At 49.6% G+C, this 11,102-nt stretch overlaps 1 protein-coding gene and 1 non-coding gene across 2 annotated transcripts in view; both read right to left on the bottom strand.

Moving 5' to 3' along the window:
• Window positions 1-2,817: 2,817 nt before the first annotated feature.
• MTMR10 (myotubularin related protein 10) overlaps window positions 2,818-11,102 on the bottom strand; it is a 34,091-nt gene continuing 25,806 nt past the window's right edge. The window contains exons 11-16 of the mRNA XM_090263850.1: window positions 10,182-10,251; window positions 9,502-9,572; window positions 6,903-7,072; window positions 5,582-5,752; window positions 4,146-4,328; window positions 2,818-3,553 (exon numbers count right to left, since the gene is read on the bottom strand). Of these exons, the coding sequence (XP_090119976.1) occupies window positions 2,957-3,553; window positions 4,146-4,328; window positions 5,582-5,752; window positions 6,903-7,072; window positions 9,502-9,572; window positions 10,182-10,251 (1,262 nt within the window). The 3' untranslated portion in view covers window positions 2,818-2,956. The remainder of the gene's footprint in view (window positions 3,554-4,145; window positions 4,329-5,581; window positions 5,753-6,902; window positions 7,073-9,501; window positions 9,573-10,181; window positions 10,252-11,102) is intronic.
• On the bottom strand, window positions 6,411-6,534 carry LOC149992000 (small nucleolar RNA SNORA77). Its single transcript, XR_016508553.1, has one exon. It is a non-coding gene; the product is annotated as a small nucleolar RNA SNORA77 (small nucleolar RNA).

Below are 11,102 nucleotides of genomic sequence, written 5' to 3'. Positions count from 1 at the left end.
TCACCACATCCCCACCACCACTGGAAGCCGCGGGCTGGGGAAGAAGTAAGGAAAGCGATTCATCAGAACGGTCAGCCCAGGAGTCTAGGAGGAGTCAGGGCCTGGGGTCCCCGTCCCCCACCGGCTGGTTCTGGGACCTCAGGGAAATGTCACTGCCGGCTTTGTAACTGATGACACGGAATGGCAGATTAGGCCAGGGTCCATGAACACCCACATGACCTAACTACAGCCAGTCCTGAAGTGATGCGAAAAATGTCAGGGCTCACTACTCAGGCTCAGAAGCCGGAGTGCTGAGGGACGCCCTCCCCCTCCCGCCACCGAAGAGACAGCAGGAAGGAAACGCCTCCACTTCCTGAATTGCTCTGTTCTTACAGATACCGTCACATTGATAACTACAACCAACAACCAGATATTTTATTTAGCAGGCAGAATTTCCTTCACATTCATCACGGTTAGACAAGATCTCCCTTCCGCTCCTCCTACTTTAACTCAAGTCATAATCAATTGTAGGCACAAAGGTGTTAGTTTTCTCTCAAAGTCAAGTTTAACTACTCGAGGTTACTGCTACAGCAAGCCAACGTGGCTGCGGGATGTGCTGAACAGTTTTCAGCCTCTGTTAGCACAAATTAATATACTTCTCTTAAATAAAGTTAGACCTTTTTGGTTTTAAAATTGGTTTCTGTCATAAAACAACAGTAAGACATTGTACATCTTTAAGTTCAGTACTAGAAAGTCCAGGCTGTCCGACGCCCGCGTGGCCCAGGCTTCGCTCACTGGGCTGTGGGGCCAAGTGGGAGGCTCCCTTGGGGGCAGCGCAGTAACCCCACTGGGACTTCTGTCACCACCCGTCCTTGGAGCTCCCCAAGGTGCCAGGCGGCTCGGCGATGGCCAGGACTTGGGCTGTGGCGGCTGTTTTTCATATTGTGCACAGTACCTTGTGGCGCAATAATCATGCTATAACAACCGCCCAGCAGAGTAACACAGAAAACCCTATTTCACTACATTTGCTTATCATACAAAAATATGCACATTTTCTATCGGAAAACGGTATTAATAGTACCTAATTGTTTTTAAACTTGTAAATCAAAAAAATTACTAAAGGAGTTGCAATCAATGTGTGAAAGGAAATTACAGAGAAATAAATGCTCAACCCTCTCCAAAAGTAACCGATTTAGACCAATTTGTAATAATAAAAAAGCAGCTTATGAAAAAGGGAGAAGAATTAATGAGTACACTTTCGGTGGCAGGATATCCGCTGTGGTGTTTTAGGGGCTTTGGGACAGGTTTCTGAAAAGGACTATAAAATGTTTCATTGGCAACAATGCTATTTATAATAACTGAAAAAAGCCCTCATTTTCTAGGCAACAAGTTGGGAAAACGTGGGGTTTATCCACAAGATGAATTTTCTAAGACACTGTCTAGGAGGTCCCTTTAAGTCCAGAGACATTATCAAACACTTTTTAAAAGGTGAATAATTCAAATAGAAACAGCTTTTCATTACATATAAAGGTAAAACGCACTTTTGAATACATTTGTTTTAGAAAAGGAAATAAGCTAACTAGACTCCGCTATAAAACTCCCTTAAAGTTCAGGATGGCCGTGGAGGATCCTATGTCATCCCAGTGTGAAAACATCCCTCTCACAGTGGGCGGGGCCTTGACCAGGGGCGGGGCCTAGGTGCAGGGGGCGGGGCCTAGACCGCTGGGGGCGGGGCGTAGACGCCAGCATCACAGGAAAGCCCCGGCGCCACGGCTTTGGCTTTTGCACAGGAGTTGGAAGCAAGGGCCTTTCAGACCAAGAAGACCGCTCCGCTGCTCAGTCTCTTGATGCTGCTGTCAGAAGTCGGGGGGAGGGAGCCAGAGCTCTCTTGCTGTTTATTAAAACGGTGGGGTTTGAGGGGCCTTTTTCTCTCTCGCCCTGTCCCCGTGAGCACCAAGAACGCGGGCGGGACGGGGCCTCCGGTGCAGGTGGCCGGCCCCGTGCCTCCCTGGTTACTTCCCAGGGGAAGTGCCAACAACAGTCGGCCGCGCCGGAAAGACTGAGGCGACAGCTCTCCTCCGGAGGGTGGGCTCGGAGACGGCCCCCCAAAGCCGGGACAGCCAACCGCCCACAGGCCTGCTGAGCCCGCGGGGACTTTCGGAGGGACGCAGAGGTGGCTCCGGGGCTCCGGGGTATTGGTATGAACTCGGTGTGAAAGGCCTGTTTCCAATGTGCAGGGGGATTTTCACTTCCTAATTTTAAAAACAAATCGTATTTTCCTGTGTTTTTCATACCTTAATATTAATGTCAAAGGCACGTCTAAGTATAATCGTATTATCTACAGCAAATGCTGTTAAAGTTAACAGTGCATATCACTTTAAAGTTAGTCCTAAGAAGTTAAGAGCAAACTCTGGATTTCCAGACACAGTGATCTATGGTCCCAAACAAAGTGACCTGAAATAAATTACGGCACTGGAACGCGGAACCCTTGGCGGGTTCAATCAGAGACAAGTGAAAGTGACCAGGAAAACACGAATACCTCCTAATGCCTGTCGGGGTTTCTCGGTGCTCCTCGGAAAAATGCTCAACCCTGATTTCTTAGCTTTCCTGACGTCTGCTTCTTTGAGCTGCTAGTCTGAGGATCACGTAACCTTTAGAAGGCAGTAGGAACCATGGATGCAGACAGATCCTGGTTAATTTGATCACAGTAATAAGATGGAGGGACGTCTGCCTGCACATCACCTCAAAATGAGCCAGACCTAAAATGACAGGAAAAGGACATCAAAATCGAAACCCATGCCTATCTTCTAAAAAGAGTGAAGGAAGCATAATTCAACATGTTCTTAAACATTAGTGCAAATTTCAACGGTTATTCTTACATATGAAGTTACTAGAGCTTCAAATGCCTAGCTTAGCAATTCTAATTCAGAGGAAAAAAGGTTCTAGCTTCCCTCAAAATCTTCAGAAATACTCCATTTCAGTCTTCATTTGCTAGTGTCTCAGTAGATAACCATATTTTGGCCCCACTTAAGAATTTGCTTAATGGTGTTCCTGAAATGCTTCGTCTGCACAGATTGCCAACAGGGGAGAAGGGAAACGAGGAGGAGAGGAACTCCGGCGTCCCCGAGGTGTCGTGGGGACCCCTGGCCCGGAAGTACATCCTGCTCTGGTCCAGCTCCGCGTAGCAGGCCTCCAGAGGGCCGGCCCGGTGCTGCCGAAGCGTCCTACTGAGCACATCCACCTCGTCGGCCAGCAGCGAGAGCTTGTGGAAGGTGGTGATGGAGCCCCCGCGGCTGATCTGGGCCTCGGGGACCCAGCGGAAGTAGCACAGTTTCCACAGCTTTATGTGCATCCCGGACAAATGTGGCAGAAGGACACCGTGCAGGTCGGCCGGCTTGGAAGACCACTCTCGGAAGAACTGCTCCGTACCGCCGTCCTGGCCGTCAGCTTGCGGAGGGGGGTCCGGCTTTACTTTCAGTACTAATGAGTTCCGCCGTGGCAGCAGTTCCTGCTCACTGATGATTCCGTTCTTGAAGGACGCTGGCATTCCTCTCAGCGTGGAGCTGTAGTTTCTCTGCACAGGAGAGAGAGTAGCATTACTGTCCCAGGGCTGCCCTTTTTAGAAAAGACAGCAAAGGTGCAACAGCAAACAGGCACCCGGCGTTATGAGAGGCCGGGGAATTCAGGGTGGAAAGAACACTGTGTTCCTTCCCCTCTAATGCTTATTCCAATCCTCCCACTGAAGTTTAGCTTTTCCAGGCCTTGATCCCACTAGCCTGCACAGGGGTGGGAGGCAATATATCCTATTCATCAACTGGCTTAAGTGCTGATTTCTAAGACTTCTGGCTTAGAAGAAACATCTAAGCTGGCTGATGCTAGAAGTTAACAGCAGGCAGAGTGGAGGGGTGTCAGGAACGGAGCCTCCAAACTCACAGCTGTGATCTGCTGACTCTCAACACTGCTGAGGGCTTTGTGGGCCTGAGACGCCAAGAAGAAAGATCAGAGTATGGTCAAGCCCTTTAAAAAGGACAGGATCCCTCAGAACCTGCTCTGGCAGTATCGTCATGGGAAGGAACCTGACATTTAACACTCTGTGTTCTGAACAAGATGCTCCCGGCCATGTGCGCAAACCCCAGGCTGCCCCTATGAGCACGCATGTCATTTACCTTTGTCCGTCTGAAAGACTTTGCCATGCCGTTCTGCACACGGGGCGCGCTCCTTCCGATATACAAGGGGTTATGGAAGAGGGTGCGATCCTTCGCTGTGAACTGAAGAGACCAGTCCCAAACCGAGGGGAACTTTAAACCCTTTTCATCACCCAGTTGGATATTTTTGCTTATAGCAAATTCCTGCAAAATAAAAATTTTGAACCTTTGTGAAAAGATGCCTAAGTAAAGATATCCTCACATGAATCCCTGTTTCCGGACAGGCCCTCCATCAGCACACAAGTTACACTTTCGGAACCGGAGTGGCTCTCGCCCACTGAGTGGCATGAGTTCCTGCCTGAGAACAGGCATCTGTGGCCCCTCAGGCCCGAGGACACGTCACGCCCTGTGAGAGCGAGCCCGCTCTTCCTGACAGAAGGAAGCCGGACCCTCTGGGCCATGAGGATGTTATTACGAGAACTCAGATTTCATGAACGTGATACCACAAATGTCCAAGTTATTTTACAATCGCAGCATCTCCCTTGTTACGCACATGATCACACATTCATGCAATTACTTGTTAGGTATAAAACTTGGTAAGTGAAGTGGCAAAGCCATCTTTGGATGGAGTTGCTGCTGTCTATCTTACTCTGTCCCAGTGGAGAGCCACATGCCACCTACCTAGTGACCTCAATATCTGGACCACAGCCCAGGAGGAGGGAAGAAGGAATCCACTCCCTAGCATTTGACCAAGACCACGAAGACCCTGGCACTGAGGCTGGGCCCTTGCTCACAGGAGCCCGCCTCCACCCCTCCTCTGGGCTCACGCAGCTTGGTGACGTGCTGACCTACGGACCCAGCCTTCCCGGCACAGCCGCACCAGGCAGCACCACGCTGCAGGGTGACAAGCGACCGCCTCGCCGTCAGTCTAGCACCAAGCCCTCACTCACTTCATCTCTGACACTGCTGCTCCATGCAGCCCTCACAGAAACGTCATCCTGCTTGGTGCCACTCTCATCCTAGTGACCTAGCACCTCTGATTCCCCAGGGGACAGCCCAGATGTGAAAATATAAATGAAAAAGCACGCTATTGCAGGTGGTTAAGATAACGTACATCTTCACACTGGTTCATTATAATAAACAATGTACATAAGAGAAAATATATAAAATACTCATAAAAATGAAACATGTTCCTAGACTATGTCTTTAATTCATTTAAAAAGTTCATTCGTTACGGCTTAAAATGGTAGCTAAACCTGTTTTAAAGTATATACAGTCAGACCTCGGTTCTCGAATGTCTCCCACCTCGAACAAACCGCTCCCTGGACAGCCTTCCAGAGCAGATTCAGCTCAAGAACGGAGGTTCCACTGTACCTCAGATATGCAGCCAACTGTCCTTCAATTCGATCTCATTAGAGTCATAAAAGCAAAGCCGCCACGGCCACGATGTCACTTACTGTGCTCTGCTTCACCCGCTGGTGCGGGGAGTTGAACAGGAAGGTGCCGAAGAGCGAGACGCGGGTGCTGTCGCCCAGCACAGCCAGGTAGGCCTCCGAGAACTCGAAGGCGGCGGGGTGCTGGTCTAGCAGCTGCCACGTGGCGTCCAGGAACAGCAGGAACAGTGGGGACTGGCAAGGACAGGCCAGACACGGGTCATGTGACATGTCCTGCATTTGACGCATTTCCTTCCAAATTTATCACTGGGATTAAGGGAGAAATTACTAACAAAACAGCCAAGCTGAAAGCGCCTGCCCCTAAGCTGGGCGAAGGGCACGTGAACAGACTGAATACGGCTTTGGTCACACATGCTGCACGTGATCCACATCATGGCCCTCATTTGCCTGAGAAGCACGCGAGGTGAAGGTGAAGTAAACAGATGGCAGTCTGTCACTGTACGAACAGGGAGCAGTGACATGTGTGTAAGCCTAGCCTGGAAATGTTTTTAGTACATAAAACCACCCAAAACCAAAAAAACAACTGTTGTAATTAGCTTCTGATTGACCCTGCAGGCTCGGCTTCCAGAAACTTCCCAGAGTTTCAGCAAACAGCTGGCACTGCCAGCCCTGTGTCCCCACGTACAACAGCTGGCGACAGCTACCGTGACTGCCCAGTGCACCCCAAGGAGTCCCCGTGCCGGTGACTGAACGTGAGACTCCACAGCCACACTGTCGCTCTCTGCAACAACCCCAGCGACAAGGTCCTTGCAGGGCCACTAACAGCTTAGCTAGGGACCCACCAACCCCCAGCTGTCACAGAATAACCCTCCAAACACCCCACTCTTCTTTTCACCGTGTCCCAGGCAGCTGCGTCACCCTGGACAGGTCAAGGCGGTCACAGCGGCCTAGAACGCTTCTGTGGCCGACAAAAAAAACTCCCACCTGGGACTGCGGCAGGTGTGGGGCGAGCCTGCAGCAAATGCCCCCACTTCACACGAGGGCCCCTTTGTAAGAACGTGTGACATTCCAAATCGGGCTTTTCAAAATATCTCATGGGCTCCTTATCTGCTTTGCAGAAGAGTTAATGCATGTCTTCAAGTAGTTTTCAGCTTAGAGAAATCCAACAGGCAATTCCTTAGATTTTACCTACGTAGTTACAACGCCCCCATCAGGACAGGACATCATCCACGTGGATCAGCCCTGGACTGAGAAGCGACACTGTACTAAATGCAGGGTTTAAAAAGCCGCCTCGTCTCTCCCCAGGAGGAAGGTCTCCGCACACAGGACACCAGGTTTACCCCGTGCACACCCCCAGACCGGCAGGCGCACAGAGACTCGTTACCTCCTTCTCTGATCTCTTTAAGTGGTTGCATCTGTCCAGGAACTGGTACCCCGCCATGACCCACTCCTTCTGGATGAGACTCTGGAACCCAGGAATCGTCCGGAAGTAGGGATCCAGCATCACTTGGACAAGGGAAGCGACGATGCAGCTCAAGTCTCGTCCCTCCTCCTCTGTCAATAGAAGGGGAAGAAAGTGAGGACCACACCGAGGAACGCGGAGAGAGAGGGCGGGAGAGGGGAAGCAGATGATTGAGTGTTCTGTGCCTTCAAAATGATCCACGCGAGGACACGAGCAACTCTGAAATACTAGACTTGTACATCAACTAAACTGGCGTTGGCGGGAGACAGCCCTTTATACCTGAGCATCTTCCAGATAACAGCACACCCCCTCACAGGCTTTCCATCCCAGTGGTTTGGGGTAGAAATCTTCAGTGAGTCCACTCGGTTTTGTCCAGGACATTAAGTACAATATGATCTCTCTCCTGACAACCCCACACGGTGAATGAGGAATGGAACTGTCCGCCATCCTCCGAAAGGGGGGCGAACATTTCCCTCCCATCTCCTAGAGCTGGTGCCCTTCTAAACGAGGCCAGTCCTACGCGGATATCAGAGCCAGCCAAACGAATCAGAAGAAAACTACTGACCGATCGATATCCCTTATGCTTCGATGTAAAAGTCATCAAAATATGAGCAAACCAAGTTGCCTCAGGATACAAGGATTTATCCCAGGAAGGCGAGGCTGGCTTAACTCTGACAATCAATCCAAGTAACTCATCATATTGATAAGAAAGGACAAAAACAGTAAGATCACTTTACTAAATGCACAGAAAGCATCTGTGTGATAAAAACCCAATGTTTGTGCTAGAGGACAACTGTCAGCAAACTAGGAATAGAAGGAAACACCAATCTGCAATAGGAGTCTACAAAAATCTACAACTAATATCATCCTGATTAGTGAGAGATGGGATGCTTTCCCCTGAGATCAGGAACAAGACCAGGGTGTTTGTGCTTGACACTTCTATTCCACACTGCACTGGAAACTCTAGCTGGGGAAATTAGGCCAGAAAATCAAAGCCATCTGGATCAAAAAGGAAAACGCAATAACCGTATCTGCAGACGTGATCATGTAGGGAAAAAACCCTGCAAAATAACCACTTGACCTAATACATGAGTTTAGGAAGGTCGCAGGAATTCTACACACAATAGCAATCTGAGTACAGATTATAAACCTGGAAATAAATTGAAGAAAGCAACTGTGTTCACAATAGCATAAAAAACAAAAGACTTGCACAAGACTCGTACACTGAAAATTATAAAACTTAGCTCACAAAATGAAAGAAAATGCAAATAAATGGAGAGGCATTCATTTCAGGGTTGGTATTCTCCCCAGCTTTAGCTACGGCTTGAACACACAATGGGACACTGTTCAGAAACAGAAAAAGAATAAACTGCTGATTCACGCTACAGGAATGGGCTTCAAAAACATGTATGTTCAATAAAAGAAGTCCGAAGCCACAGACCATTCAAATGAAAAATCCAGAAAAAGCAAATCTAGAATCCAGAGGTTAGTGGTGGCCCAGAGCTGAGACACAAAAAACCTTTTGGGGATAAAAGAAAACTTCTGAAACTGTCTGTTTCCGTAAGAGCACGGAGTCCCACATTCGGACTGGGTGCCTTCTGTAGTATGTAAATCACACCTCTGCGCGGTTTGAAAACCACATTCTGCGAGGCGGTGTTAGGCAGGCGTGGGCCACTTACACTGCAGCAAACGCAGGAGGAAATGCGCTCACAGGGCTGTGCAGTGGGGTGAGAACAGCAAGCAGCTGGGAGCGGGGGGGGACCACCCCGCTGCCGGGCTCCGCATGCATTTGTGAGTTAGACACACGCTGATCGCTTCAGCTAATGATTACTTGAAAGAGTGTGTTACTATTTTTTCCGTTCCCCAAGGGTTTACAATATTTTTACCTTACTAAAGTCATTTAAATTTGAGAGTTGGTAAAAATACTTCTGTAAGCTTCTGCAGCACAGTATGTTCATATCCTATGCAATGTGAATTTATTATATTAACAGGCAGTTCATGGTTTATTAAATCCTGTCTGTAAGCTCAGACAGTCTATTAGCTATAAAATTGTTTAATATATAATTATCTTTTGCTTAACTGTAAGATTTTATATTGCAGTTATTTCTGCCAAGCATCAGACAAAATTCATATACTGGCTCCTCGACTGAGTCAATCTCGTGATACCGGGCTGCTTCTTTGAGGCACACCCAAGCCCGGACCAGAGGCGTCGACACTAAGATGTGCGTGGACTGGGAAGGCTGCAGGATTAGCGAGAACAGCTGCTCGGCCGAGGCTAACACCACGCATGATTCCAGTAAGGACTGTGAGCTCCTTCCCGCAACGGAGGAAGGAAGATTATAAACACTTGGCAGTAAACTGGCTCCTTTCTGTTCTCCTGTGTCAGCATCTGTGTCTCTGTTCTACTCTAACGGGGCGAGGAACCTGCAGAGGGGACGAGGCAGCGTGGCACGGAAGAGGTGGCTGGCACGGACCGTGGGGCCCTCGCGGGCCGGTGCCCCGGGCGCTCGGCAATGCGTACCTTGGAGGACTGCAGAGACACGCCTGCTCTCCAGCGTGTACACGAGCTCCGCGGAATGTCTCAGGAATGCCCTGAGGAGAGAGAGAGAAGCAAAAACACTGTTAAAAATCAAAGAGTTTTAAAAAGTACTTGAAATCAAGCCAATCTGATCTTTCACTATACATATTTGCATTCTCAACAACCTTTATGAATTTCTTCTGTGTTTATAGATTTCTCAACAGAGAACTATCTGATTTTTATATCAGGGAAGTTCATCAACCTTCTATGGAAAGGAAGGAGCTGACTTAGAGAACATTCGTGAAATTATCAAACTGCAGAGACGGAGACGAGGTCAGTGGGAGCCAGGGGACAGGGACGGGCGGGGCTGGGGGCAGCAGGAGGGAGCTGGGTGGCGAAGGAGCTGCATGCCGACTGCGGTGGTGGGTACAGGAATCTGCACATGGTAAAACCACACAGGACCGCACACACACGAGCAAGTGTCACCGGAAAACTCTGCAAGAGGCCTGCAGACCGTACCCCCGGCAGTTTCCCGGCTCCCGCACAGTCTAGTTACGTGAGACGCTGCCCCGGGGGAGGCTGGGGGAAGAGCGCCGGCTCTCTGCTGTTTCTGCACCTCCCGTGAGCCTATAATTATTGCAAAGTACAAAGTTACAGCAAAAAAGGAAAAGTGTGCTACAAACCTTACATATTCTAGCCACCGAGTACTTTCCAGTGAAGATAACCATTTCTCTTCAGTTTCTTCAAAAGGCTCTGTAATAAATACGTAATCATACAGATACATGATTATATATACACATATTTATATACAGTACATTTTCAGGCTTTTTAAGTTTAATTTTACATGATCCATATCAAAGTTGAATGCTGATCAGGTTTTACTATTTAGAAGTTGGCTTTAAGGAAGTGTCATGCACTCACATTTAATTATATGAAGACATGCTACAGTCCTATGAAAAATAAAACAAAGTGTTCTGCTGAGCCTCCACCTTCTCTCTGGCTCTTTCAGGGAAACCTCGGGAGTCCAACCACCCCACCTCCCAAAAGCCAGTGACCCGCCCTCTGTCAGCCCAGGCCTGGCCCCGGCCGCTCCTCTCGGCATCCTCACTGCAAGCCCCACCCTCCCTGCGCCCGGTGCACGTGGCCTTGGTCGCGGGCCACGGCAGGAGCGAGGGCGCCTGCCCTGCCCAGTTCTGCCCTGGCCCCTCTCAAGGTGCCTCTCTCCCTCGAACCCCATGACTCAGTCACATTCAACTGACTGAATGGCTGAGAGCCGTTCATGTGCTGCGTTTCCCAACCCCCAGCTCGCCCTCCCGGTCACGCCCACTCTCATCCAGACCTGCGGTGACAGCCACCTCTCCTGGCTCCCAGGTGACTCACGGGCCCGCTCTGCACATGCTTTACCTAAGATGCTTTCACGTGAGCGGTCCCTCTGGGACCCAGCGAAAGCCCCTGACGAGTGCTGGCTCGGACAGGCGTGTTAGAGGCCTGAGCCTGCACAGGTGGCCACGTGCTTCTGTCAAATCACGTATCTCAAAATATAGCTGCGCATTAAAATCGTTTGTCTGTAAGGTAGCCAGCTGGTCCTTTAGGAAAGCATCCCA

The sequence above is a fragment of the Furipterus horrens genome, unplaced genomic scaffold (genome assembly GCF_987537825.1).
Source record: "Furipterus horrens unplaced genomic scaffold, mFurHor1.1.pri manual_scaffold_16, whole genome shotgun sequence".
NCBI lineage: Eukaryota > Metazoa > Chordata > Mammalia > Chiroptera > Furipteridae > Furipterus > Furipterus horrens.
Note: the sequence above shows the minus strand (reverse complement) of the source record. Positions and strands in the feature narration are given on the sequence as shown.